This window comes from Vulpes vulpes, chromosome 7 (assembly GCF_048418805.1).
Source record: "Vulpes vulpes isolate BD-2025 chromosome 7, VulVul3, whole genome shotgun sequence".
NCBI classification, from domain to species: Eukaryota; Metazoa; Chordata; class Mammalia; order Carnivora; family Canidae; genus Vulpes; species Vulpes vulpes.
Window position 1 is genome coordinate 100583401 of NC_132786.1, and position 24379 is coordinate 100607779.

The 24379-nt window shown below is 40.2% G+C and overlaps 1 protein-coding gene across 1 annotated transcript in view; it reads left to right on the top strand.

Moving 5' to 3' along the window:
* DNAH11 (dynein axonemal heavy chain 11) overlaps nt 1–24379 on the top strand; it is a 314532-nt gene that overhangs the window by 35511 nt on the left and 254642 nt on the right. The window contains exons 9-20 of the mRNA XM_072764523.1: nt 595–711; nt 6740–6877; nt 7184–7308; nt 7883–8078; nt 10566–10670; nt 10818–11210; nt 17032–17364; nt 17582–17836; nt 17914–18083; nt 18345–18567; nt 22481–22597; nt 22725–22811. Coding sequence (XP_072620624.1) covers nt 595–711; nt 6740–6877; nt 7184–7308; nt 7883–8078; nt 10566–10670; nt 10818–11210; nt 17032–17364; nt 17582–17836; nt 17914–18083; nt 18345–18567; nt 22481–22597; nt 22725–22811 — 2259 coding nt within the window. The remainder of the gene's footprint in view (nt 1–594; nt 712–6739; nt 6878–7183; nt 7309–7882; nt 8079–10565; nt 10671–10817; nt 11211–17031; nt 17365–17581; nt 17837–17913; nt 18084–18344; nt 18568–22480; nt 22598–22724; nt 22812–24379) is intronic.

Here is a 24379-nt window from a genome sequence, read left to right on the forward strand (position 1 = left end):
CATTCTTTCTGATTATGAGAGTGGGTGGTAAGTATTAAGAAGAAACTGGGAGCTGTTAAACTGCGTATTAACACACTGGGAAAACACAAGAGCGTTGTGTTTGATCTGTATCACCAACGATGCTTTCTTACAGACCTGTGATTTTACTTCTCACCTGAAGAAAGTGCTTCTTGCTAGGCTTTCTGCTCCATGAAAAACAAAACAAAAAACTCTCCTATTTAAACTTGGACTGAAGTTGTGATGACAGTGGCTTCTTTTTGATTTTTTGCCAGGCTTTGCTTTATCATTTATAATCACAATGGACTGGGAGAGAGGGAGGACAGGCTGGCGGGTCAGAGTTGTGTCACTGGGGCTCTGAGCCAGTGGAAAGGACAGGCTGACAGTGCTAAGTGCTCCAGGTTCCTCTAAGGCTGCCATTTTGAACAGTTAGCCAGATATAGCTCTTTCTTGGTTTTGCCTGGGATCCCAATATGAAACATGGATGGGGAGGGAAGGGGCAGGGAGGGAGAGGGAGGGAGCCACGTCATGCCTATGTGATGGCTATTTTCACTGTTGGATACTTTCCCATAAACCATCTTACTTTGGCTCTTCCAGGAATTTGAAAGTGATTATGTCGCGTTTAAGTCAAAAACTTTGGATTTTGACAGAAGGCTTGGGACAATTCTTTGCGAAGGTTTCTTTAACTGCAACGGTTTAGAAGCTGCATTCAAGGTTAGTTCTGAAGAAGCTATCATTAAAGAATATTTTACTAATGAATAATACGGATTGTTAGATGAGAGGAGTGAATACATTCCTTTCTGATCCAGGCAAACTATTAACTGGTCACATTCTGTTGATATTCCCCTCACTGAGTTACATTTTACTTAAGGCACTAATGAATGGTGTTTGCTTGGGACAAGGTCCATTTTAGGACTTTGGACTATTGATCTTTTCTCAAATTCAGTGTTTGAGCTCTTGTTACCTTTAGAGCTAGTTTGGCATGGCCTCTGAAATCCTCATTCAAAATGTTGCCACTGTGAAAAGTGAAAAATGACTTAATGCAAGATTTTCTCTTTACTGTTGCTTATGTGTGTTGGGTTCACCTACCCACTTGGCTACTCTGATTGAAACAAATAGGAATTTGTATACAAATGTACATTTCATCAGGCATAAGACACCGTTGGTAATCACACACACCATTATTTTTGTACATAAATTAAAATGCTGCCAAAAGATGATGATGAGGGACGCCTGGGTGCCTCAGCGGTTTAGTTCCTGCCTTTGGCTCAGGGTGTGATTTTAGGGTCCCAGGATCAAGTCCTGCATCGGGCTCCCTGCATGGAGCCTGCTTCTCCCTCTGCTTATGTTTCTGCCTCTCTCTCTCTGTGTCTCTCATGAATAAATAAATAAATAAAATCTTTTTAAAAAAAGATAATGATGATGATTCCATCAATTATATAACATAGTCCACTTTCAGATGTTAGGAAATGAAAAAAATGTTGGACAGATGAAGAAATGTGGTATGGGATATTTGTATTCCACGTTGGATAAAAGAAACACATTTTCTTAGACCTCCCAAATGGACAGCTTATGATGTGGGGACGAGGGACACTGTGTGAAACTGGCTTGTCAACTGCAAGTCAGGTGTAAATTCAGATGACATCCCAAAAGAGGAATGGAGAATTTTGTTTCCGAAGAAACACACCTAGGGAATCGTGGGCACAATTCATTGAAAATGACAGTGCAAAACAATAGAACAGACACAGACTTTACACAGGCTACTGTTTGATTTCGACCTTTAAATTCACATGACTGGTTGGGTGGTGGTGAAGGTGCAAGTGTCTTCTGGCCCCAGTCAAGCTTTTTATCACAGAGAACTCACAGGGATTGGGTCTGGGGTGGCTCAGTCGATTAAGTCTCTGACTCTTGATGTCAGCTCAGGTCATGATCTCAGGGTTGCGAGTTCAAGCCCCATGATGGGCTCCACACTGGCATGGAGCCTACTTGAAAAAAAGAAAAGCATTCATAAGGATCAAATAGTTCTTTGTTTTGTAAGAGCTGGTAGATGAAACTGAGATGCTATTCGCCAAAATATATAGCTTATTATTGTAAAATTTAGCTGCCTGTGATCCCATCTCTCAGAAATTACTATTTAATACTGACACTGCTTTTCTTTGGCTACGTATGCATACATGTATCCCTTTGACAAGAGTGATATCACTGGCTGACCCTCTTCAATAACCTTTTTTACTTAGGAATGGATCATAAAAATTTTCCTGGTTTTATAGCAGAATTCACTACTTTTGTAATGGCTACATCATGTATCATACTCTGTGTTACTGGAACTACTTTGTTACATGCTTTTATAAATAACAGGAGGAAAGAGTATAGATCTTTTTACAGAGGCTCATACCTTTTCTAATTCATGTCTCCCTCCTTCCTGTAGCACAGCCGTTAATAATGGATTCTATTTTAGTAGGTGCCACTTATGTTTCTAAACAACTTTATCTTTTTGTCGTGTTTTTTGTCTTTAACCTTGCACATATTTGTATCTTGTCTATGGAAACATACAGCAAGAGCCCCCCTGCCCAGTAGCTCTGCAGGCCTGGGACATCATCTTACAGGTTTTGTTACTTTAGATCCCCTTCTTCTGTGTCTTATAAAGCAGACATCTACGCACTGCTTGAAGTTGTGTGGACCGACTGCTTGTCAGAGCAGGAATAGTAGTAGCAGAAAGAAAAAATTACAGGGTCACATACTGAGGAAAAATTATTTCTAGGGATCCCTGGGTGGCGCAGCGGTTTGGCGCCTGCCTTTGGCCCAGGGCGCGATCCTGGAGACCCGGGATCGAATCCCATATCAGGCTCCCGGTGCATGGAGCCTGCTTCTCCCTCTGCCTGTGTCTCTGCCTCTATCTCTCTCTCTCTGTGACTATCATAAATAAATAAAAAAATTAAAAAAAAAAAGAAAAATTATTTCTACCGTAGGTACAGGATGATGATCTCTATTTTGCTTTTAGGTCCCAGGGAATAAATAGTTACAGACAGTTTTCTGAAGACCATGATTCATGCCTGCTCTCGGCAAAGACATGACCAGGAAGGGCAATGGGACCAAACGGTGTTCTACCCTAATAGGAAACTGTAGTTCAAAGCCTACAGTGTTGGCACTGAGTAAAAAAACAAGACAAAGCACAACACTAAAAGATGTTTCTCCAGAATTTACAGTGTCTGCATGAAGGTAGACTGAAATGTATAAGATAAAGTATCCAGAAAAGTCTTTAGGCAGTAAAATTGAAAGCTTGAAAATTATGAAGTGTACAGTGGTTCAGGTGGTAACAGATTGAAGAAATCTTGTGAAGAGGCAAACCTAGGATAAATACAAAGACGTACTACTTCAGTAGTGGCAACAGCATTATGAAAAGCCATGTTACGTAGTGAAACAGAGAAGTAGAAGAAAAGGTAAACTGTATGGATCTCAGATGGTATATTCAGGGCAAGAAGCATGTGGTGGGAGTCCATTTTTCATCTTTTGAGGCTGATCAGAGGGAAAAAGTCTAAACTCTTCACAAAATAGCTCTCAGTTTCATGATGACAAGGAAGCAAGAGGTTCATATGCCCCCCGTTCTCATCCCAGAGGGTAATTTTTATGTATCTGTAATGCTGAAAAATTAGGACAATGTGTACTACCTAAAAGGTTAAGACTTTTCTTTACTACCATTTGTGGGCTTTTCAGTATCTCAAAAGAGTATTTTTTTTCTGTATCTTTTCTCTTGTGTACTTGGAGTCAAATCTCAATAAGCATATCAGGTAGGCAAGTTGAGAGGCAGCTGGGAAGCTCCTAGTGTTTGAGTTGTGGTCAGTACAGTAAGCATTTGAAAGAACAAGTTGTGGAGTAAATGCATTTCCCCAGTGTTGGTAGATTGCACTTGTTTGTGAAATCAGTGTTGGCTTTTGAACGGTAACCTGAAATCCGAAGTCAACAAAATAGTGGTTGGAAGAAGAAAGTTAATTTGCATTTTGCTAGGTAGCAGCTAACCAAGCAGGTCTTTAAATATTTAGCAGTTTCTATACTGGTTATAGTGGATATGACTGGGTAGGGGGAAAAGCCAAATGTGTCTAAACTGACCTCTAAAACATAGTTAGATTTGCATTTTACTTTATACAATTTTTTCTTTGTGAGTTTTTTTTTTTTCAGTGAATGTAGTTGATGTAAAAATTTAGAGAATGTTAATGAGGGAGTTTTTTTTTTTAAATGATATTTTTTCCTATAATTTTACTTGAATTCCAGCATAACCAACATACAGTGTTATATTAGTTTCAGGTGTACAATATAGTGATTCAACAGTTTCTGTACGTTACTCAGCACTCATTGTAAGTGTACCTCTCTATTCCTCATCACCTATTTTACCCATCTCCACCCCCACCTACCTCCCCCTGATAACCACCAGTTCTCTATAGTTAAGAGGTTTTTCATTTCTTTTTTTCCTTTGCTTTGTTTCTTAAATTCCACATATGAGTGAAATCATAGGGTATTGTCTTTCTCTGCATGATTTGTTTCGCTGAGCATTATACCCTCTAGATCTAGCCATGTTGTAGATGGCAAGATTGCATTCATTTTTATGTCTAATATTCCATTGAAAAAAAATATGCTCCACTTCTTTATCCATTCACCTCTTTTTTCTTAAAGATTTTAAAAATTTATTTATTCATAGAGATAGAGATAGAGAGAGAGAGAGAGAGAGAGAGAGGCAGAGACACAGGCAGAGAGAGAAGCAGGCTCCATGCAGGGATCCCGACATGGGACTCGATCCCAGGTCCCCAGGATCACACCCTGGGCTGCAGGCAGCACTAAATGCTGTGCCACGGGGGCTGCCCCTCCATTCACCTCTTGATGGGATACTTCCATGTTTGGTTGTTGTAAATAATGCTATGGTGAGCATAGTGGTGCATATATCTTTTCACATTAGTGTTACTGTATTTGGGTAAATACCCAGTAGGGCAATTACTGGAACATATATAGTAGTTCCATTTTTAATTTTGTGATGAACCTCCATACTGTTTTCCATGGTGATTACACCAGCTTGTATTCCCACCAAAAGTGCACGAGGGTTCCTTTTTTCTCCATGTCCTGGTCAACTGTTGTTTAAGGAAAACAAATTTTGAAGAACACCTATTATTTCCCTAGAAGGAATTAAAAAAGCTTTCTTTTTGGGCATGTTGCTAATAAGGCACAGACCAAGCTTGGTATATGGTTTTCTGCTCATAGTATTTTCTTACTTTGAGGAGGTATCTTTTTTTATCTTTAAAGATTTTATTTATTTGAGAGAGAAAGTGTGTGCGTGAGAGAGCATGAGTGGGAGGAGGAGGAGAGGGAGAGGGAGGAGGAGGCTCCCTACTGAGCAGGGAGCCTGAGGCAGGAACGTGGGAGCAGGACCCGAGCCAAAAGCAGATGCTTAACCGACTGGGCCACCCAGGCACCCCAAGGAAGTATCTTCTTTTAAAGAAATACCTCTATAGCAGGCCTAATAACTAACATTTTATGAAGCCCACACAGTCAGCAAGTGACAAAAATAATTTTCAGTGGCACCGTGGTTGTTGAGAGCCCACACAGGGAAGCACAGACCCTGGTGCCAGACTGCCCAATGTCAAATGCCAGCTCTGCCACCAGCGGTGTGAATTTGGGGAACATACTCCCTCTCCACCGCTCCATTTTCTTACCTGAAACCTATGATAACAGTATTTTAAGGCCGTTAAAATACAGCACCTGGCCACCTTGTCAGCATTATATAAACACTGCTTATGGAGAAATACGTGTTTTAATTACACAGTTGTGCTTTCAAAGAAAGCTGTCTCACACAGGGTCCACATGGGGCCAAAAGTAAGGCTGGAGGCTAATGGATACCCAAGGTTAGGCTTGCAAGTAGCTGAGCTTTGTGGAATCTGGTGGGGAAAGTTAGCTGGGATCTGGGCAGGGGGTCATGGACTGTGCAAGGACATTTGGAGGACCTTTACCTTTTTGCTGCTGGTAATGTGTTCCTTTTAAGGCCACATGTTTTGTTTGTTTTTTTGGTCTCCCTACTGATTGGCCTCTTCTCCTTGCTGGTAGGCTTGTTCCCTACTAGTTTGACTGCTGTAGGTTCAGCTGCTGTGTCCTGGTTCTCTTCCTGAGCAAGGGAGAAGGTGATTAGTTCAAGGCATTAGTTTGAGGTAGAACATTTACGTCAAAGGAACTGTCTGCCTGTGGAGTGCTTGTCCTGGGAACAGGTCACTGCTGCCCGAGGCCAGCTGGGGTGACTACATGGTCTGACCTGGAACACAGGCTGCAAGGGACAGGACAGTCACAGTAACTGATAACATTCAGTGTAATATTAGTGGTGTGACCTGGAGGTCCTCACTAGGGATATTTGCATCAAAAGAGCACTTGTATAGGAGGGGAGAGTGAATAAGGATGGATTTTGCTTCTGCTTTTATATCTGCAAAGCATCCTCAGCCACATTTCCTGGCGCCCAGCAGGAAGAAGTAGTGTTACCGTGAGCAGGGATTGCTGACAGACAGTTCTTTTAGGACTCCTCTAAGGAACAGAAATTACATTTTGTATCTGTTTTATTGGAAAACTGTTTTAGATTTGGAGATAGTTGATTCTTGTCGGGTTCTGGATTTTTGCTTTAACCCCAGTCATGGAGGAGGTTTAATGGGGGAGATAACTGAGTAACTATATTAAAAATCCATGGTTCTTAACCTTTTAACCTTGATTTTTACAGCTTTTGACTGTATTTGGGAATTTTCTAGAGAAACCAGTTGTCATGGAAATTTTCAGCCCACATTACAGCACACTGGTGCACATGTTTAATGCAGAATTGGATACGTGTAAGCAATTGTATAATGACCACGTGAAACAGGTAAGTAGGGGATGAAGCTGAGCACATCCCCAGCATCATTTTTGTGGGTGGTGGCCATCAGCTAGAATTTGTCTAAAGATCTAAAGATTAGATAAGGAAGGTAAACCTTTTATGCCTTTATTTGATTGCCTTCTGCAGATGAAGAACCTGCTCTAGGAACCATAACTGCTATTGAGATTACTTAACACGTACATTTCACGTCTTTGTACTGTGAAACTACCGAAATGAACAATTGCTTACAAGGTTGGAAATGCATGCTGATTAAACATTCCCTTCCTCCCTCTTCACCAAAATATGATTTTGCAGATCGAGCGCGGAAATGTCATTCTTCACAGGAATATGCCATTTACTTCAGGCAACATCAAATGGGCTAAAGAGGTCTTTGAACGACTTCAGACATTTTGGTCCAACTTTGCATCTCTCCGGTATTTGTAAGTTATTGGGCTTATTTCATGGTAAATTAATTATCCTAATGAGACAGGCAGTTTTTTTTTAGAGGGTAGTGAGTTGTTCATTTCAGCCCTTGAAGAGTCATTGCCCTATTTAACTTTTTGTTGGCTGAGTTCATCGAGAGAGATCCATCCCCCCATCGTTTTAGAATACATTCAGTGGGACCCTTAAAACTTCCATCTGTTTGCCCGTTGCAGGTCCTTACATATTTTCTTCCCACTTTTCCTTTGCACCTGCAGTATGTTGGTAGTTTTTGGTTCCTCTTCTTCAGTTACTAGCACTCCTTTTATTTGACAGATTTCTGTACCTTCCTCTTTTCTTTGTAGGAACTGGTAACTTTCTGCTCTTGTACTTTGGTTACATCTCTGGAGTTGCTTTCATTTTGTAACTCTATCTTTTAAGGCAAAAACAATTCATAAGCATTATTTGGCGTTTCTTATTTCTATTCCTGTTTTCTGTAGTGCATTTAATTTTACTTTCTATTGTATGTTTCATTGTAAAGTAGTTAAGCTGACATCTAATATGTAGGAAAGTAGAAAAATCATATTCCTACAGATTCTTGGAAAGTCCTGATGATGCCCTAGTTTATCAGAAGTATATTGAAATGGTCGCTTTGCTAGAGCAATTTGAAAATCATATCTATGATGAATGGAAAAGTAACGTGGATGAAATCTGTGAATTCAATTTGAACCAACCCTTGATTAAATTCAGTGCCATAAATGGTCTTCTCAGTGTCAACTTTGACCCAAAGGTAGGGGTCTGATGTTTCTAGGTTTTATATATTTTTATTTTTATTACAAGTATATTCCTGATACTTCCTGTCATTTACATTAATTTGGGAGAATGTTAGTCCTATGAGGATTATAACTGAAATCAGCTTCTAATGAGTCTTTGTTTTAGAGATTTGTTTCCCAAATGCCATATTAATTACTTTTTTTTTGCCTGGCGATTATTTACTGCTTCCACCTTTACTGGATAATGAGCTGAAAGTAGGGTACATTTCATTTTATCTTTGTGTTCTGTGTTTCTAGCATAGTGTTGGGCACTTGATAATACTTAATAAATGTTAGCTCAGTTGAATGTAGTCATTAGTCTTTTATAAGAGTTTTCTGGCATGAATTATATTTGTAGCACACATATCGTTTTTAGTTAATTAAAATTTTATCATGTAAGATTTGGAGAATCCATAAAACATGGAATGAGAATATCCTTCAAGGGGGGCAATAAACTGTTATATGTTGGTTAAATTGGTCATTTTTATATAATGGTTTTCAAAAAAACATAAAACAACATATAAATGCCCCAAATAATATGAATAGTTAAGTATATCCAGGATGAAAATTACCTTTATTGAAGAGATGGTTTTTATCCTATGATAAACCACCTAACAAAGAAATTTCATAGATTATCTGAATAAGTTTATTTTCCCAAAATTTCATGTTATGTGATAATGAAAGTGCAGGAACTTTAATAGCAATTATATATATAGATAGTTATATGTATATATATTTATACGTAACATACTATATGTACTTATAACTGATAAATGATATATGTGTATGTATATATTTTAACTTGTCTCCAACTCTAAGAGCTTGGTAGGAGGCACAAAATAAACCTTTTCTGTTTACTTAAATGAATATGTTTTACAGGAAAGGGCAAACAAAATATCTGTTTGTTGTCATTACAAAAAAACTAGTAAACATTTGGCTAATTTTTTAGATAGTGGAGATTACATGCTGTTTTTTTAGTGATTGTCCTGTCTTTCATGTCAGTTCAAATGTATGTGTAGGTAAGAAGTGAGAAAGCCTTAGTGGATTTGTTATAATCTGCACCCAAATTCTCATCTGTTGTCCTAAATTATTACAAAAAATAGCATCACTTAATTATGTTTACAAACCTTAGCACACATATATAAATATGACTGAGAGAACTTAGGATTTGGGTAGCCCCCGTGGCGCAGCGGTTTAGCGCCACCTGTAGCCTGGGGTGTGATCCTGGAGACCCGGGATCGAGTCCCACCTAGGGTTCCTTGCATGGAGCCTGCTTCTCTCTCTGCTTCTCTCTCTCTCTCTCTCTGTGTCTCAATAAATAAATAAAATATTAAGAAAAAAAGAACTTAGGATTCCTTCTATGTCTGATTTCATAAAACCTGCTTAAAGAATCTAAATTCTTGAGATGTTTCAGGAATAATTCCTGTGATTGTACCTGAAGGGATTCTAAAAACAACATGTATGGTACTAGTTCACCTGTGGTGTGACAGCCTAAGGAAGTCAACTGGTTTACCTTTTAAGCATGTTATGCAGTCTTTTCCTTGGAGCTTGTGATTTATAGATACAGTCACTTCTGCTACAACATGACATATGCATTCCTAAAAATCACTGTGCTATGAAAGATTGCACAATAAAAAGTATAGCACTTATGGGGAAGATGGGGGTTAGGGCTAGCGCACTTAAAAGCTGTCAGCGGTGCATTAGAAAATAGGAAACTAGGAAGAACAGCACTTTATACATTTTAAATGGCCAAATAATACTGAAATACTACAGCAAATTTGCCACTTACCCTTGACAAAGACCAGAAGCTTGCTCATGGAAGTGGGTGTTGGACAGGTGGCAGTTTGTGCATTGTTGTGGTGATAGAAGGAGGGCTGTCTGATACCAGGCAGAAAGTTGTACCCCCTGTGTGAATGGGAGTGGCTCATCATACTTGAGTGAACTGAGGTATTTGGTGGCTGTTGGCATAGGAGCATTTTGCATATTTCTGAGCCTTTCAGTTGAGTTGAGTGCAGTTTTTAGCATTTACCTAGTGTTTCTTGCTAATGAAATTGTAGTTAAGCAGACAAAATTTGTGGTAGGCCCACATTGCTAGTCTGTCAGTTATATTGCAACAAATTTATGTTTTCAAAACAAACATTGTAGCAGAACAGCACTGGGAAAAGATTGAGTCCCTGTATAGCCTTCCATTTCACATCTCTATGTGCACATGTCACTCTTTTGCTTGAATTCTTTCTCTGACTGTGGGCCACAGCCAGTGATTTATACCTTTGTTATTTATGCTTCTGTGTCATAAGAATGTATAATTACTTCTATTAAAAAACACATGAAACAATAGCCTTTTTACATTGAGGATTTGAAAATATTATAATCATTGGATAAAATTTTAAACGTTTGGATTTTAACGTGTTAAAAGAGAATGACATTCTTAAAATACACAATAATCCTTGATTTTCTTTTGATAGCTTGTGGCTGTATTGAGAGAAGTGAAATACCTTTTGATGTTGAAGAAGTCCGACATACCGGATTCAGCTTTAGCCATCTTCAAAAAAAGAAACACTATTTTAAAGGTTAGTGTTTGTAGATATTAGGGCATTTTTTGAACAGAAATATTTGATTTGTAATGCTGACCATGTAGACCTATAATACTTTTATGCCTCTAAGATATGTAGCTTTAAATATTTGGTACTTTTTGTCTTGGGATTTCCTTTTCCCAGTACATTGGAAATCTTGAACTTCTTGTGCAAGGCTATAATAAGTTGAAGCAGACTCTTCTGGAAGTGGAATACCCTCTGGTTGAAGATGAGCTGAAGGCCCTGGATGAGCAACTGCAGGCAGCCGTGACGTCACTGACATGGCAGGATGACTGCTGCGAATACATCGAGAGGGTGAAAGCAGCCACGTCTGAATTGGCACACAGAGTGGAGCACACACAGAGCAATGTTAAAGTGATCCAGCAAACCATGAAAGCTTGGGCAGAGTGTACGCTCCTTCCCAGGAGGGAGCACAGAAGGGAGACTGCCTTTACTTTGGAGGACAAGGCTGATTTGTTTACGAAAAAATACAAGCTAATTCAAGAAGATGGCTGCAGGATACATAACTTGGTGGAGGTAATTGCTTTTAAGGTTTTGACATTGACTGAAGATCTTTTCAATTAGTTGACAAAAGAGCAGACGTAACCTAATAATGTTGGATTCCTTTATTGGGCTGGAGAGAGCTTTATGTATGATTTTGTTAAGCATTTAAAATGGAGGAATTTGCATTGCTCACCTCCAGTTTTTTCACGGGCCTACAATTTCTGCAGCCCTTGCTTATTTTCATTCCTGAGGGAAGAGATTGGAATGTGAGATATATTGATGAAACAGAAAGCCTAAAGCTGGAATCCTTGTCTTTGTCATAGCTACATGCTCTTTTGGATGCTATTCATAGCTGGCGCTGTTTGAAGAATGCCTGTAGGTGCCAGCCATCTTGACCGTGTCACCTCCTGCCACCCTCTCAGTCTTCTCGTAATGGTGGACAATAGTCACTCTCCTTTTACTTTTAATAATGACAATAGTCACTATTTGAATTTTCAAACACAGCAACAGGCACTCTTCTAGAGTGATCAATTTAAGAGAAGACAAAAATAAAACCAAAGAAACAAGGCAGAAAAAGAAAACAATGCAACCAAACAAAAAGTCCCTTATCTCTTGGATCTTACATTCTAGTTGGAAAAGGTAGAGAAAATGACATATATGGAATAGGTCAATTGGTCATAGGAGAAATGGTAAAAAAAAAATATATATATATATATAATATATATATATATTATATATACACAGCAGGTAGGATAGGGAATCATTGGTATGCAGTGTATTTTATATGCGGTGATCTGAAACCCTTCCATACTAAGGTAGCAGTTCTGCAGAGAACTGAAAGGGAAAGAGAATGAGCCATGTGTATATCAGGAGAAGGGTGTTCTAGGTAGCAAAAAAGTATAGAAGTTTGAGGAAGAAGCATAGGTGGTCTATCCAAGGATCAGTTAGAGAGCCAGGATGCCTGAAGCAGAATTTGCAAGGGGAATAGTAGTAGTTGATGCAGCTTGGAAGGGACCAAGGACAGATATATGGTATTGACAGGCCGTTATGAGAACTTGGATTTTTACCATGAGGTGAAATAGCAGCCAGACACTCTCTACTCAAAGGCTAGCCTGTTGAGTGTAAATCAGAGGGGAGCAAGGAGGTGGTAGGAGGTAAAGAGACCTTTGAGAGATTATTATCATAATTCAGGGGATAACGGCTTGGGTCAGAATGGTAGTGATTGAAACAATCATGCTAGATATATTTTGAAGGGAGAGCCGACAGGATTTGCTATGATGAGTCAGGAGAGAGAGAATTCAAGGATGGATTCAAATTTTTTGGTCTGAGCAACTGGAAAATTGGAGTTTGCCTTTACTGATATGGGGGGAGAACTGTGATAGATAGAGTGGATTTTGTATAGAAAAGAGAGGCTTGGGGCAGCCCCGGTGGCCCAGCAGTTTAGTGCCGCCTTCAGCCTGGGGTATGATCCTGGAGACCCGGGATGGAGTCCCACATCGGGCTCTCTGCATGGAGCCTGCTTCTCCTTCTGTGTGTGTCTCTGCCTCTTTCTCTCTGTGTCTGTCATGAATAAATAAAATCTTTAAAAAAAAAAAAAAAAGAAAAGAGAGGCTTTGGTTTGGCCCATGTTAATTAGACACATATGCCCACAGACCTAGAGTTTGGGGTAGAAGACCAGGCCAGTGACATAGAATTGAGAGCCAGAAGCACGTATGTCATATGTAAAGCCAGGGACTTAGAGGAGTTCATGTAGGGATTAATGTAGGGATTAATAGGTAGAGGAGAGGTCCAAGGACTGACCCTGAAGTCATCTCTGAGGCCAGGGAGAAGGGGAGGGTCCAGCACAGGATGCTAAAAAGGAGGCAAGTGAAGCCGAAGGAAAAATCGAGAGAGATGCTGTCCTGGAAAACAAGTCAAGAAGAGATGCCAAGGAGGAGAAAGTATTTGACTTTCTTCCATACTCCTTCAGGACCTGAAAATGAGGGCCGAGGCTGGCAGATGTTGCAGCGTGGAGGCCTTTGATGGCTGTGACAGAGCTAACTTGATACAGTGGAAGCTAGATTGGAGTGGCTGACAAGAATGGGAGAAATGGGACCAGAAAGCCACTAAACTGAGGATGTCTGAGGTGGCCGGAACTAAAAACTCTGCAGGGCCTGGGGCGTGTCAGAGATGGGGAGGATTTTATTTTTAATGTTGGTGGAGGTTTCTGAGTGATTGTATGTTGATGGGAGTGATCTAGTAGAGGGAAAATAATTGTCAGAGGTAAGTCCTGGAAGGAAAGGGATTTTGTAAATGCATGTGGGAGTTGGCTGTAGCTAAGAATTTGGAGAGTTCATCTGCAGTAACTGGAGGGAGGAGGGCAAAGGACAGGAATGAGGCACTCATAGCCGGGCAGCTGGAGGGAGATACATACAGGGAAGTTCATTTTCACTCTTATTAAGGAAAAAAAGGATGGGAACAAAAAAGCATATTCCGTATTTCCTTTGGAGCATGTTCATTACACGGCATCATCTCTATAGATGTATGTGGTCCTCAGACCATGACGCTCTCCTTTGGCCAGGGCAATGACACCCTCACTGTGCACACACACCACCATCACAGAGCACCATGGCCTGGGGTTTGCCCCCTGTAGAGGTTGGAAACCAGGGTGTTTAGTGTTGTGTTTTCCAAAATCCAGGCCTGAATTTTCTCAGGCGTTAAGTGAAGACACTTGTCTCTAGGCTAACTCTCAGTGGGAGAACAAGCAACAGACCATGGTTTTTCTCCTGAAGTTGACTATAGCCAATCACGTAGTTTAGTATTCCATTGTCATTCGCTTAAGGTGAGCCTCCTAAGGGCCCCAGGACCCTTTTTAGATTCTTAAGATATTTGAGTGAACAGAATAAAGAGCCTTGCTTCTGTGGTGCTCGCATCCTAGTGAGGGGAGAGACGGAATAAGCAGCAGGTGTAAGGCAGGGATGTTAGAATTGGTTGAGTGCTGCAGAACGAAGATGCAATAAGAGCAGGGCGCAGGAGTTTTGGAGTGCTGGGCTGGGGTTTTAAGTAGGATGATCAGCATGGGCCTAAATGAGAAGGTAAGATGAGTAGGAAGTTCCGGAGTCCACGTAGTGAGCCCTGGGAAAGGAGTATTCCAGACAGAGGAAACAGGCTTCAGGGAGGACCATGGCGTGTGTTCCGTGCAGGGAGGTGCATGTGGGGCAGCTGAGGGAGTAGCGGGGTGGAGAGTTCGATGAGCTGAAGTCAGATGCTCACGGGGTGTGAGGAGGGGGACGGGCACATCAGGGAAGTCCTCGCAGGCCTCTGTACACACTTGGGCTTTTACTCTGGGCTACGTGGGCAGCCCATTGCAGGACTTGGAAGAGAGGGAGGTAAACATGATCTGCCTTTCATTTGGAAGAGAGACTGGCGTGTTGTCGTGTTGCAACTAGAGCACAGGGAAGGCAGAGGGCCTGGTGGGTTACTGTGGCAGTGACCTAGGTGACAGATGGGCGATGCCTGGGCTGGGGGCGGTGATGACGGAGCCAGTCAGAAGTGGCTGGATTCTGGATATATTTTCAGTAGAACAAACAGAATTTCCTAACAGGCTGGATGTGAAGCATCATAGAGGGAGGCATTGAGGATTATTCTAAGAATTTGGTCCCCTCAGAAGATAAGGTTGGAAGTTTTCTACTAAAAGATGGGCTCTATTCTTTTTTCCTTAAGTCAAAAACTAAGCAACTCTGGAGACCTTGTTCTCAGTGTGGGAACAGAGGAAAAGCTCTAAATTGAGAGAAGTCAACTTCAAAATAGGGATAAAATTGTTCCCCGCACCCCCCACCCCCCATATCAGCCCATGATTTTGAGCCTGGTCCTCAGATTTCCACTGAGGAGTGTCACTGGGGAGAAATTTGTGGAAATATTACAGAGGGTAGGTCATAGGTCATTTCTGCTTTTTCATGCTGCACCCTGTGTGGCTGGGGGATCCCAGGCAATAGTTTGCAGGCAGAGTCCAAGATGAAGAAAGAAGGGTAGAACCATGAAAGCTTGGATCTGGAAGGGACCTGAGCCATCACTGAGTGACCCCGAGCCCTTCTTCCCTTTTTCTCTTTATATTAAAATGTTGAAAATAAAAACAATTCTTATGAATGGCATTGCAGTATATAAACTGGATATCTTGGGATGAAAAAGTATCAACAAAGAGGCAGTCACAGATACTGTACTGTGAATGTTTGGAAGAGTCCTTTTTAGGGAATCAAGAGGTTTTTTTTTTTTTAAGATTTTATTTATTTATTCATGAGAGAGAGAGAGAGAGAGAAAGAGAGAGAGAGGCAGAGACACAGGCAGAGGGAGAAGCAGGCTCCATGCAGGGAGTCTGACGTGGGCCTCGATCCCCGGTCTCCAGGATCACACCCTGGGCTGAAGGTGGCGCTAAACCGCTGAGCCACCCGGACTGCCCAAGGGAGTCAAGAGGTCTTGTTGCTTTTCCTAGCTTAGGTGCTAGCTTCCTACCAGTGTGACTGTTGGTGTATTTTAGGTCTTTGTTTTTATATCTTTCAAATGAATATGCTAAACAAGATGGTCTTTAAGGATTTTTTTTTCCAGCTCTAAGATCTATACTTCTCCTTTTTAGTGCCTACAAAGGAGCCAGGACTGCTATGTACAGCTGCCCAGGATATCTGTGGCACAACACATGACTCTGGGGGTGTGGGTCACATACACTACAGACACATAGAGCTGTGAACGGTTCTACCTGGTTGGGCAATTCGGCATCGTGAAAGGAGAGGTCCTTAAATTTGTTGAGGGCAAGAAATCCCTCAAAGAACTTTCCAATCTTGGCCGTATCTTATTACTTCTGTAGCTATGGTTCTTGCATGTAACACACACCTTTGAATCTGGATCATATATCCACAGTAGCAAATGATCAAAGAAAGGGCAGAGTATAGTCAACCCTATAAACAGCTCTCGTTTCAGTACTCCCTCTTCTCTGTGCTCTAGTTTCTGCCTTAGGCATCTGCCCTCTGGACTGTATGACTATGTAAGCTTTACCACTCAGAAAGATATCTCTGGAATCAACCCTCGCTACCCACCTGACCTTTTCAAATCTATGTCCTTAGTCCTGCCACACTGTATGCTCAACCTCTAGCAGTCCTAAACCATAATCCATGTCTGACCTTGTCATGCCCTGTTGACCTGTTCATGACCCATACTCTTGGGAGATGTCAAGGTAGAAGAACTTAATACTGTTGAAACACAAAGGGAGCTTTGACCACACTGGGCTGGTGTTCCCCAAGTTGAGTTACTGTTCCATAGGTTGCTTATAGGTGGTTTGCACAAAGTGTTGTTTGGTTGTTTTGGGTAAACCAAGTTAAGTTGATTTTTAATTGTAGCAGAGTGAATCTCCAAAAAAGGCTTAGAGTACTTAGCACTCTGCTGACTTAGTGATCTTTGGATAGTCCAGAGCAGTGTTCTCTGAAAGACCAATTCGGGAAACCTCATTTACACATAAGGGCCTGGAAGACAAAGCCCAAGGCCACATAGAGTTAGGGATAGAGCATGAATGCCTTCTAAATGTCCAGTACATATAGAAAACATTAAAAACTCATGGATTTGTTGTTTGTATTTGAAGACAGCAATTTTCATAATGATTTTTCCTTTAAAGGATGACTTTTGAATGTATTTTATAAATGATACTAAGTGTTACCAAATCCTGCTCAGATATTTAGTGTTCAGCTTAAGGTTCTATGACCTGGCATTTAAATGTTCCTATCTTGTGCACAAAAATGCAGTCCCTTCTTTAACAAAACATTTAAATGGAAGGCTTTCATCTTTGTACTCATTATTGCTTGTACTCCTCTATTAATATTTTTGTTTCTAGGAAAACAGGAAGCTCTTCAAAGCCAATCCTTCTCTGGATACCTGGAAGATTTATGTGGAATTCATTGATGACATTGTGGTAGAAGGCTTTTTTCAAGCTATAATGCATGACTTAGACTTCTTTCTGATGAATACGGAGAAACAGCTGAAACCCGTACCATTTTTTCAAGCACAGATGATCTTACTGCCCCCTGATATTCTTTTTAAACCTTCTTTAGAAAGAGAGGCTGGGGATGGCTTCTATGATCTCGTAGAAGAAATGCTTTGCAGCAGTTGTAGAATGTCTGCTCAGATGAAGCGAGTAGCAGCACATCTGGAAATAGCAAATTATCAGGTATTTCCTTTGAAGATGTGTATGACCTTTCATATTAATGATTTAACAATGAATTGAGATAATGGGGAGCACAAGGAAAGGAAAAGTTGGGAAAAAACACAGTTGTTGATTTTACCAACTATTCTCCCTTTGAAGAATGGCATTGGGCGATGGTACATTGTATGTAATTGACAGAGCGGGTTGGTTTTAACAAACGCTTGCTTTTCCTGTCATTTAGAATGACATGGAGAATATGTTGGGCCTGGTAGAGGTCAGGCAGGAGATAATGAACAGAGTGGCAGAGGTCATCAACAAAGTCTTGGACTTCAGAAATACCCTGGACACATACGCATACCTCTGGGTTGATGACCGAGCTGAGTTTATGAAGCATTTTCTCCTGTATGGCCAGACTGTGTCATCTGAGGAAGTGGATGCTCATGTGTATGAAGAAGTCCCTGCACAACCACCAACTCTCGAACAATTCAAAGAGCAGGCAAGGAAAACACTTAGTATTCGATGGAGTTGCTCATTTTTGATTCAACTGTTAAAGGAATTTTTTTCTAATTATAGATCGACATTTATGAAGCTCTGTATGTTCAGATGAGCAAGTTTGATGACTTCAGAGTATTTGATAGTTGGTTCAAAGTGGACATGAAGCCTTTCAAAGTGAGCTTGCTGAACATTATTAAGAAATGGAGCTGGATGTTTCAGGAGCATCTTTTGAGATTTGTCACAGACAGGTAGTCTTCTATGCTTCATTGTTTGAAATTACAACTTATAACACCAGGCTGCTTTCTAAAGTTGAGACATAAATCTTAAGTACATTAAAAACTGCCAGTTTCTTAACAGAGATAATGAGTAATGTTTAAGTAGAATCTTATTTTCATTATTTCCCTATCAGAAGTCTTATACTTCTAAAGGTTTTAATGAGCTTAATTTGGGTTTGTCTGTGTTCATGTATGTGTATGTGTGTATGTATATCTGCAATATGTATTTAATAGTCTGAACGAGCTACAAGAATTTATAAAGGAGACAGATGCTGGACTTCAGAAAAATTTAAGTGAGGGTGATCACGATGGCTTAGTTGATATGATGGGGCATCTTCTGGCAGTAAGAAGCCGACAGAGAACTACGGATGAACTTTTTGAGCCACTAAAACAGACCATCATACTCTTGGAAAACTATGGCCAGAAGATGCCTGAGCAAGTCTATATTCAGTTGGAGGTAAGTAAGTGTAGTCGTAAAAGACCCATAATTAACATAAGTTGGCACCTCCTTTATCCTAGTTCTTTACATGCCCTCTCTTAGGACATCCTATTGACACCCTGTACTGTAGATAACTGTAGGCACTTGACACGTTAGGAATTGGAAACTTAAAGAGATTTAATACATCTTTCAAGGTCACACGAATCACTGATCCAGCCAGCATGAATCTAGGTGTGTTTCATGCCAACATACTCCATCTGACCACTGTGCTCACTGCCTTCGTGTTAGGAGGTAGTTAGTCAACAGCCTCTGAGCTGCTCCTTGGAGTTCCACTTAACCATCCCTTTCAGACATGAAACATATCCCTAGTCTTTGGAAGGGTCCTAGTCTTTGGAAACCTATCATGGACATTTTAATAAAAAATAAAGCCCAATTTGGATGGAGAAATCATTGTTTTCTAAATAAGAGTTCTGTGTCATTCTTCTGTTGCCATGCTCTGGAAAGACTTGGTGGCTGCTCTGTGCTCAGTGACGATCAAAGTCTTTTTAGTTAGAACTGAAACCATGAATCAGATTCTCACAATCGAGCTTCTATTCCCATGCCTATGTGGAAGATCTACAGATATTTGCATTACTCACTAGCTTCCAGAATGGGCTGACACTTAACCTTGCAAATGTGAGTAGTGGACCCATTAACTTAAGAAAACTTACGATCGGAGCCTGGGACTCGAATTTGTTTTCAAAGACCAGATGAGTCCACTCCATCAGCTTGCCTCAGAGCATGCTTCCTGTTCAGTGAAATCTTGCTCCAGATCCTTCACTTTTAAAATTTGTATGGTCTCCAGTTTCCCACTTGTTTGTTGAGGTCAGATTCACAGTTCACATACCATACAAGTGCCTAGCATTTAGTACGTACGTAATGTCGTGTAACTGCCACCTCTGATCTCAGAACATTTTTATCACTTGGAAGAGAATCTCTGCACTCATTAGCCACCCTTCCCCATTACTCTTCCCTACCGCCCTGCCACCAGTCCTTGGCTGCTGCCAGTCTTTGCCTGTTTCTGTGGGTTTACTTATTCTAGAAACTTCGTGTAAATGGAATTGTACAATAGCAGGTATTTTGTGTCTGGCTTCTAACACTTGACATAATATTGTTGAGGTTCAATGACATTGAGGCATGTGAATGCTGTATTCTTCCTTGTGTCTCAACACCGGTACATTGTGTTTACATCTACCACAACTTGTTAAGCTTTTCATCTGTTGTCAGACTTGGGGACATTTGGGTTGTTTCCATCTTTTGGCAATTGTGAATAATGCTGCTATGAGCATGGGTGCGCAAGTATTTATTTGAGTACTTCTTTCTTTATCTCCCTTCCTTCCTTCCTTCGTTCCTTCCTTCCTTCGTTCCTTCCTTCCTTCCTTCCTTCCTTCCTTCCTTCCTTCCTTTCTTTCTTTTTCCCTTGGTACCTGTTTTCAATTTCTTTTTGTAACACAGGAGTGAAATTGCTGGGTCCTAGGGTGATTCCAAGTTTAACTTTCTGAGAAAACGTCAAACTTCTCACAGCAGCTACTGCCTTTTCTAGCTCTTGTTTTGTTTTGTGAGGATTAAATGCAACAGTGTATTTACAGTTGCTCTCTTTTGACTATAGAAACTATAAAGAATTAATACAGATGCATTACTAAATTCTATTTAACTATAAAGCTGTCCCTAAACTAAATCTACTTAGACACGGAGATGAAATGTGGAATAATAGGTACATAACAAGAGTGAGAGAAGAAATAGTGTGAGGCACACTGCAAATATTTGTTTTTAGAAAGCTTTGGGTATTCTTTGAGCCGGGTCTTGGACCTTAAAATAAAGAAACTAGTTATGACACAGGCCTTCAATATGGGGGATTTTAGCTATGGCTTCTAGAATTTGTATTATAAGAGGCTCATTGCAGTTCATGAATTATTGAAAATGTTTGGCTTTTTAATATTTTGAAAGTGGGCCACCTTCTAGCTACACGTGTGCCTCTGTCAGTAATTCAGGCTGCTCAAGAGAAAAAAATAAAATTTGTAGACAATACAAATGGCACGTGGAGGATAGCAGTGCCCCAATTTTATTTTAATTAAACTGGCTTGTGATAGTTACTGTTTCTTCTTCACAGTCATTAGCAGTTATAACATTTCCCAAATACTTGCCAATGCTTTGGTCTGTGGCTGTGTCCTCACTCACTCCGTATCTACAGTACTGTCTGAGGCAGGATTAAACGTTAATGTATAGATTTTATCAAGTCCTTTCCTTGTTAAGAAGCCTTCACTGACTGCCTTTAGCCTCTGAATACTGTCCAGTTGCCATTGGAGCTCTATTCTATCCAACCTGCGCTGGTAGTCTTACCTTACAGGATCTCAAGGGATCTTGCCCTAATTTCTGCCTGCTGTAACCCAGTCATTACACTCAGTCACAGAATCAGTGCTACCTCTTTGTGGGGATCGTATCATTGAGACTTTGGAGATTATCTGATCTTTTGGTTTTCAAGGAAAATCTCTTTATCAAGTAGAATCTTACTTGGAATCCCTAAATATGAAGCAGGTAATAGCAGGTCTACTGTAACCGGTAAGGGCTTAAGGTGTTTGAGCCCAGGGATGTGACCTTTGTACCCATTACTCCTGAAGGGACTCCAAATGATACTTGGGTTCCATGGGATCAATTGGAAATGCAAAGTGAGACCATACAGATGAAGGTACAGAGTTTTGATGAGAAGGGTGGAAGGAGGAGATGAAGGACAAAGACATGTAAAGCCCAGGTCTCTTGTTCCCTGGTCTGTTTTGATAATTCCTGTAGGGAATGTTGCCTTCAGAGCATTTTCTTTCCATAACCCGTAAGCCTCCTGCTGGAAGTTAACACATCCTGTCCCATGGAATATTTCCTTTCCCATTTACTCTGACAGATTACAAAGCAATTTAAGTTGGAAGAATGTATTTTATCTTTCTAGTACCCATCCCCCACATGGATATAGTTGACACTTAGCACGGTGTACTCTTCATAATTGGCAACTACTCAGTCATTCATCAAATATTTATTGAGGCTTACAAAATAGTCTTTAGAACCTTTGTTTTTGCACTTGAGCTACACAAGTAGAGTCCCCCACTATGAGTGGTTTTGTATGACACAACAATTTCAGTGTCCTAGGAGATCACCCAGAGAAACAATGCTTTGTTAGTCTGGGCACAAGGAATGCTTTTCAACAGCATTTATGCACAACGGCTCTTCAAAGAAAATAATTTGCTCTTGTCCTATTTGCATTGTAGTCAGGGAGTGCAGAGTTGAGTTGCTACCTGAACTATTTATTGCTGCTTTTGTTCTACATCAAGTAGAAATTAACCTTCCCTTCCCTTGGCCTCTCTCTGCTTTAGAAATCCTGGTTAGAGTGAACCTAATCTGAATGCTCAAACTCTCCATCAAGACAAAGTAACACAGAGCTGTGGAAGCCAGAGAACAGTGCAGGATGAGATAGATTAACGTTTTCCTCTGTGCCCCACCAGATTCAAAGCGTCTTTCTTCACTTGCTAAGTTGCTAAACCCCATTCCATTTCCACCTGTTAGCAGGGTAAAGTGCTTTCTAGAGCACTTTAATTTTATTCCCTTAACAATAAAAAGTTTTGGAAATTGGTGTGTATTTGGAAAAGATATTCTGTATTCTGAGCTAATTACAACAGAGGACAACTCTGGTTTATTCTTGGAAGATAGGAATCAGTGGTGTCCAGGGGTCAGCCTGGCTTGCAGCCTTTTAGCTGCTTGTATCTTTCTGGAGATAAACTCCTCCTCTGCTAGAAGAATGTGAAGATGCCATGGGTTAATGTATAGAGGTTGGAGTAATGGAAATCTTGTGGAGTTGATTTGATTTGGGCGCTAAAGTAATTTCCTGTTTGCACCTTTGTTTTTGTAGGAATTACCTGAAAGATGGGAAACTACCAAAAAGATTGCAGTAACTGTCAGACATGCAGTCTCACCTCTCCAAAATGCAGAAGTCACCCTCCTAAGGAAAAAATGTATTTCATTTGATGTAAGCTAGCTACCCTGTTTTGTGGGTATTATGTTCGTTTTCCTTTTGTTTTAAAGAAAGATTTTTTTTATGAGGGTAACTGAAGCTATTTCTTAAATTTACCTTTAGTTTTTTCTGCCCTCATCAGCAGAAGCAGGCCGAGTTCAGAGAGAGATTCAGACTCTATGCTCCTCTTGGTTTTAATGCAAAAAACCCCTACACGGTGCTTGATAAGGTAATGCTGATCTCAACTTTTTTTTGCTACAATATCTTGTAGAAAGTCAAATTAGATGCTAAGGTACTGAGATATTTTGCCTTATTTTGGCAGTCAGTTATAGCAGTTGAGAATTAACTATTAAAAACTGGATTATGAACTGCTCACCCCAATAGTATTTTAAATTGCATCTCCCCAAACCACCGTTGTTATCAAAGTGATCATGCTAGTGAAAGTAACAAGTACTATTTTTTAAGCACTTACTATGTAACTGTGTCAAGAACTTTAAGCCTATTGCCTTATGTTATTTCTTCTGGTTTTTACAAAGCCGCCCTGTGATACAGCGGCTCTTCTCTTTTTTTTCAGATAAAGCATCATGTATGTGTTTTTAAGTAATTTTGGAGATTACACAGTTAGTGACAGATTAGTATTAAAATTCTGGCTGTCCAATTTTTTTAAATCAGGAATTTTAAGCTCTATTATTGTTTGCCATGTGATACTTTGCTAGTGACTTTTAGCCATAGTAAAGAAAGCCCATAACTTCCTCTTAACTGTGGATACAAATATTATGCCTGGTTTCTAATGAACTGCTTTATTATAGTTGACTATAAAGGTGAATATAATGGGCAAATAACCCAAAATGGTGAGTAGTTGTTCACACTTGAAAAAAATGTTTTAAAAGTTCATTAGAAAAATAACACTTGTGTTTCTTGAGGAATTCTTAAACCAACAGCCAAAATGAGCAATTATGGTGAAGTTTATATTCAGGAGCCATGAGTCTTTCTGAGATCTTCATGGAGGTTGCCATCCTGCTTTTATTTCATACTAGAGATGGTCTTTACTCCTTAGACTGGGATAAAACTTAGAGCAGACATAGCTTGTACCTCTCTGTCCAAATTCTGGGTTGAATTGCATTTAACTGCTTTACACCCCTTTCAGAAAACACCATTCTGGAGCAGAAGATCTTCTCTTGCACTTGGCTGTAGAAAACTGGTTAATGTATTCGTTGTGGGTTAGAATATGCTAATGGAGTTGTGGAGTTTTTAAAGATTCTCTCTAAATTGCAGGTGGTCTGAACAGATTGTGGAAGGGGAGACATTTTTACTTGACTAACCAATGTGCTGTATGTAAACATTTACTATAGTTATTTATTGAATGCTACCATTTGCATGCTGTAATATAATGGCATGTAGCTAAATATTTAAAAGTCAGGGATATTTATCTTTGTACCTACAGAATGTGTCAAGGGCTGTTTTGAATGTAGTAGTGCTGGGTTACCTTTATTTTGAAGTTGTGTGTGTGTGTGTGTGTATGTGTGTGCATGCATGTCTAATACTCATCTAAGTGGATTCATCTGGAGGCATGTATGTGCTTGCTCTGGCTAGTATGATAGGTCCTAGAACTCAAGGCATGTCACTCCACAAGGCAGAAACCTTTGACCCTCCAGAGTCAAAGGGAATAGTATGGTGAATCTCTCCTTTATAAATGATTCCTCAGTAAACTTAAATTAAGTGCTTTTGTTTCTTTGTGGCCAAATATACAAGAAACACTTGAATTAACATAACTAGGTGTATATATTTAGGAATGAT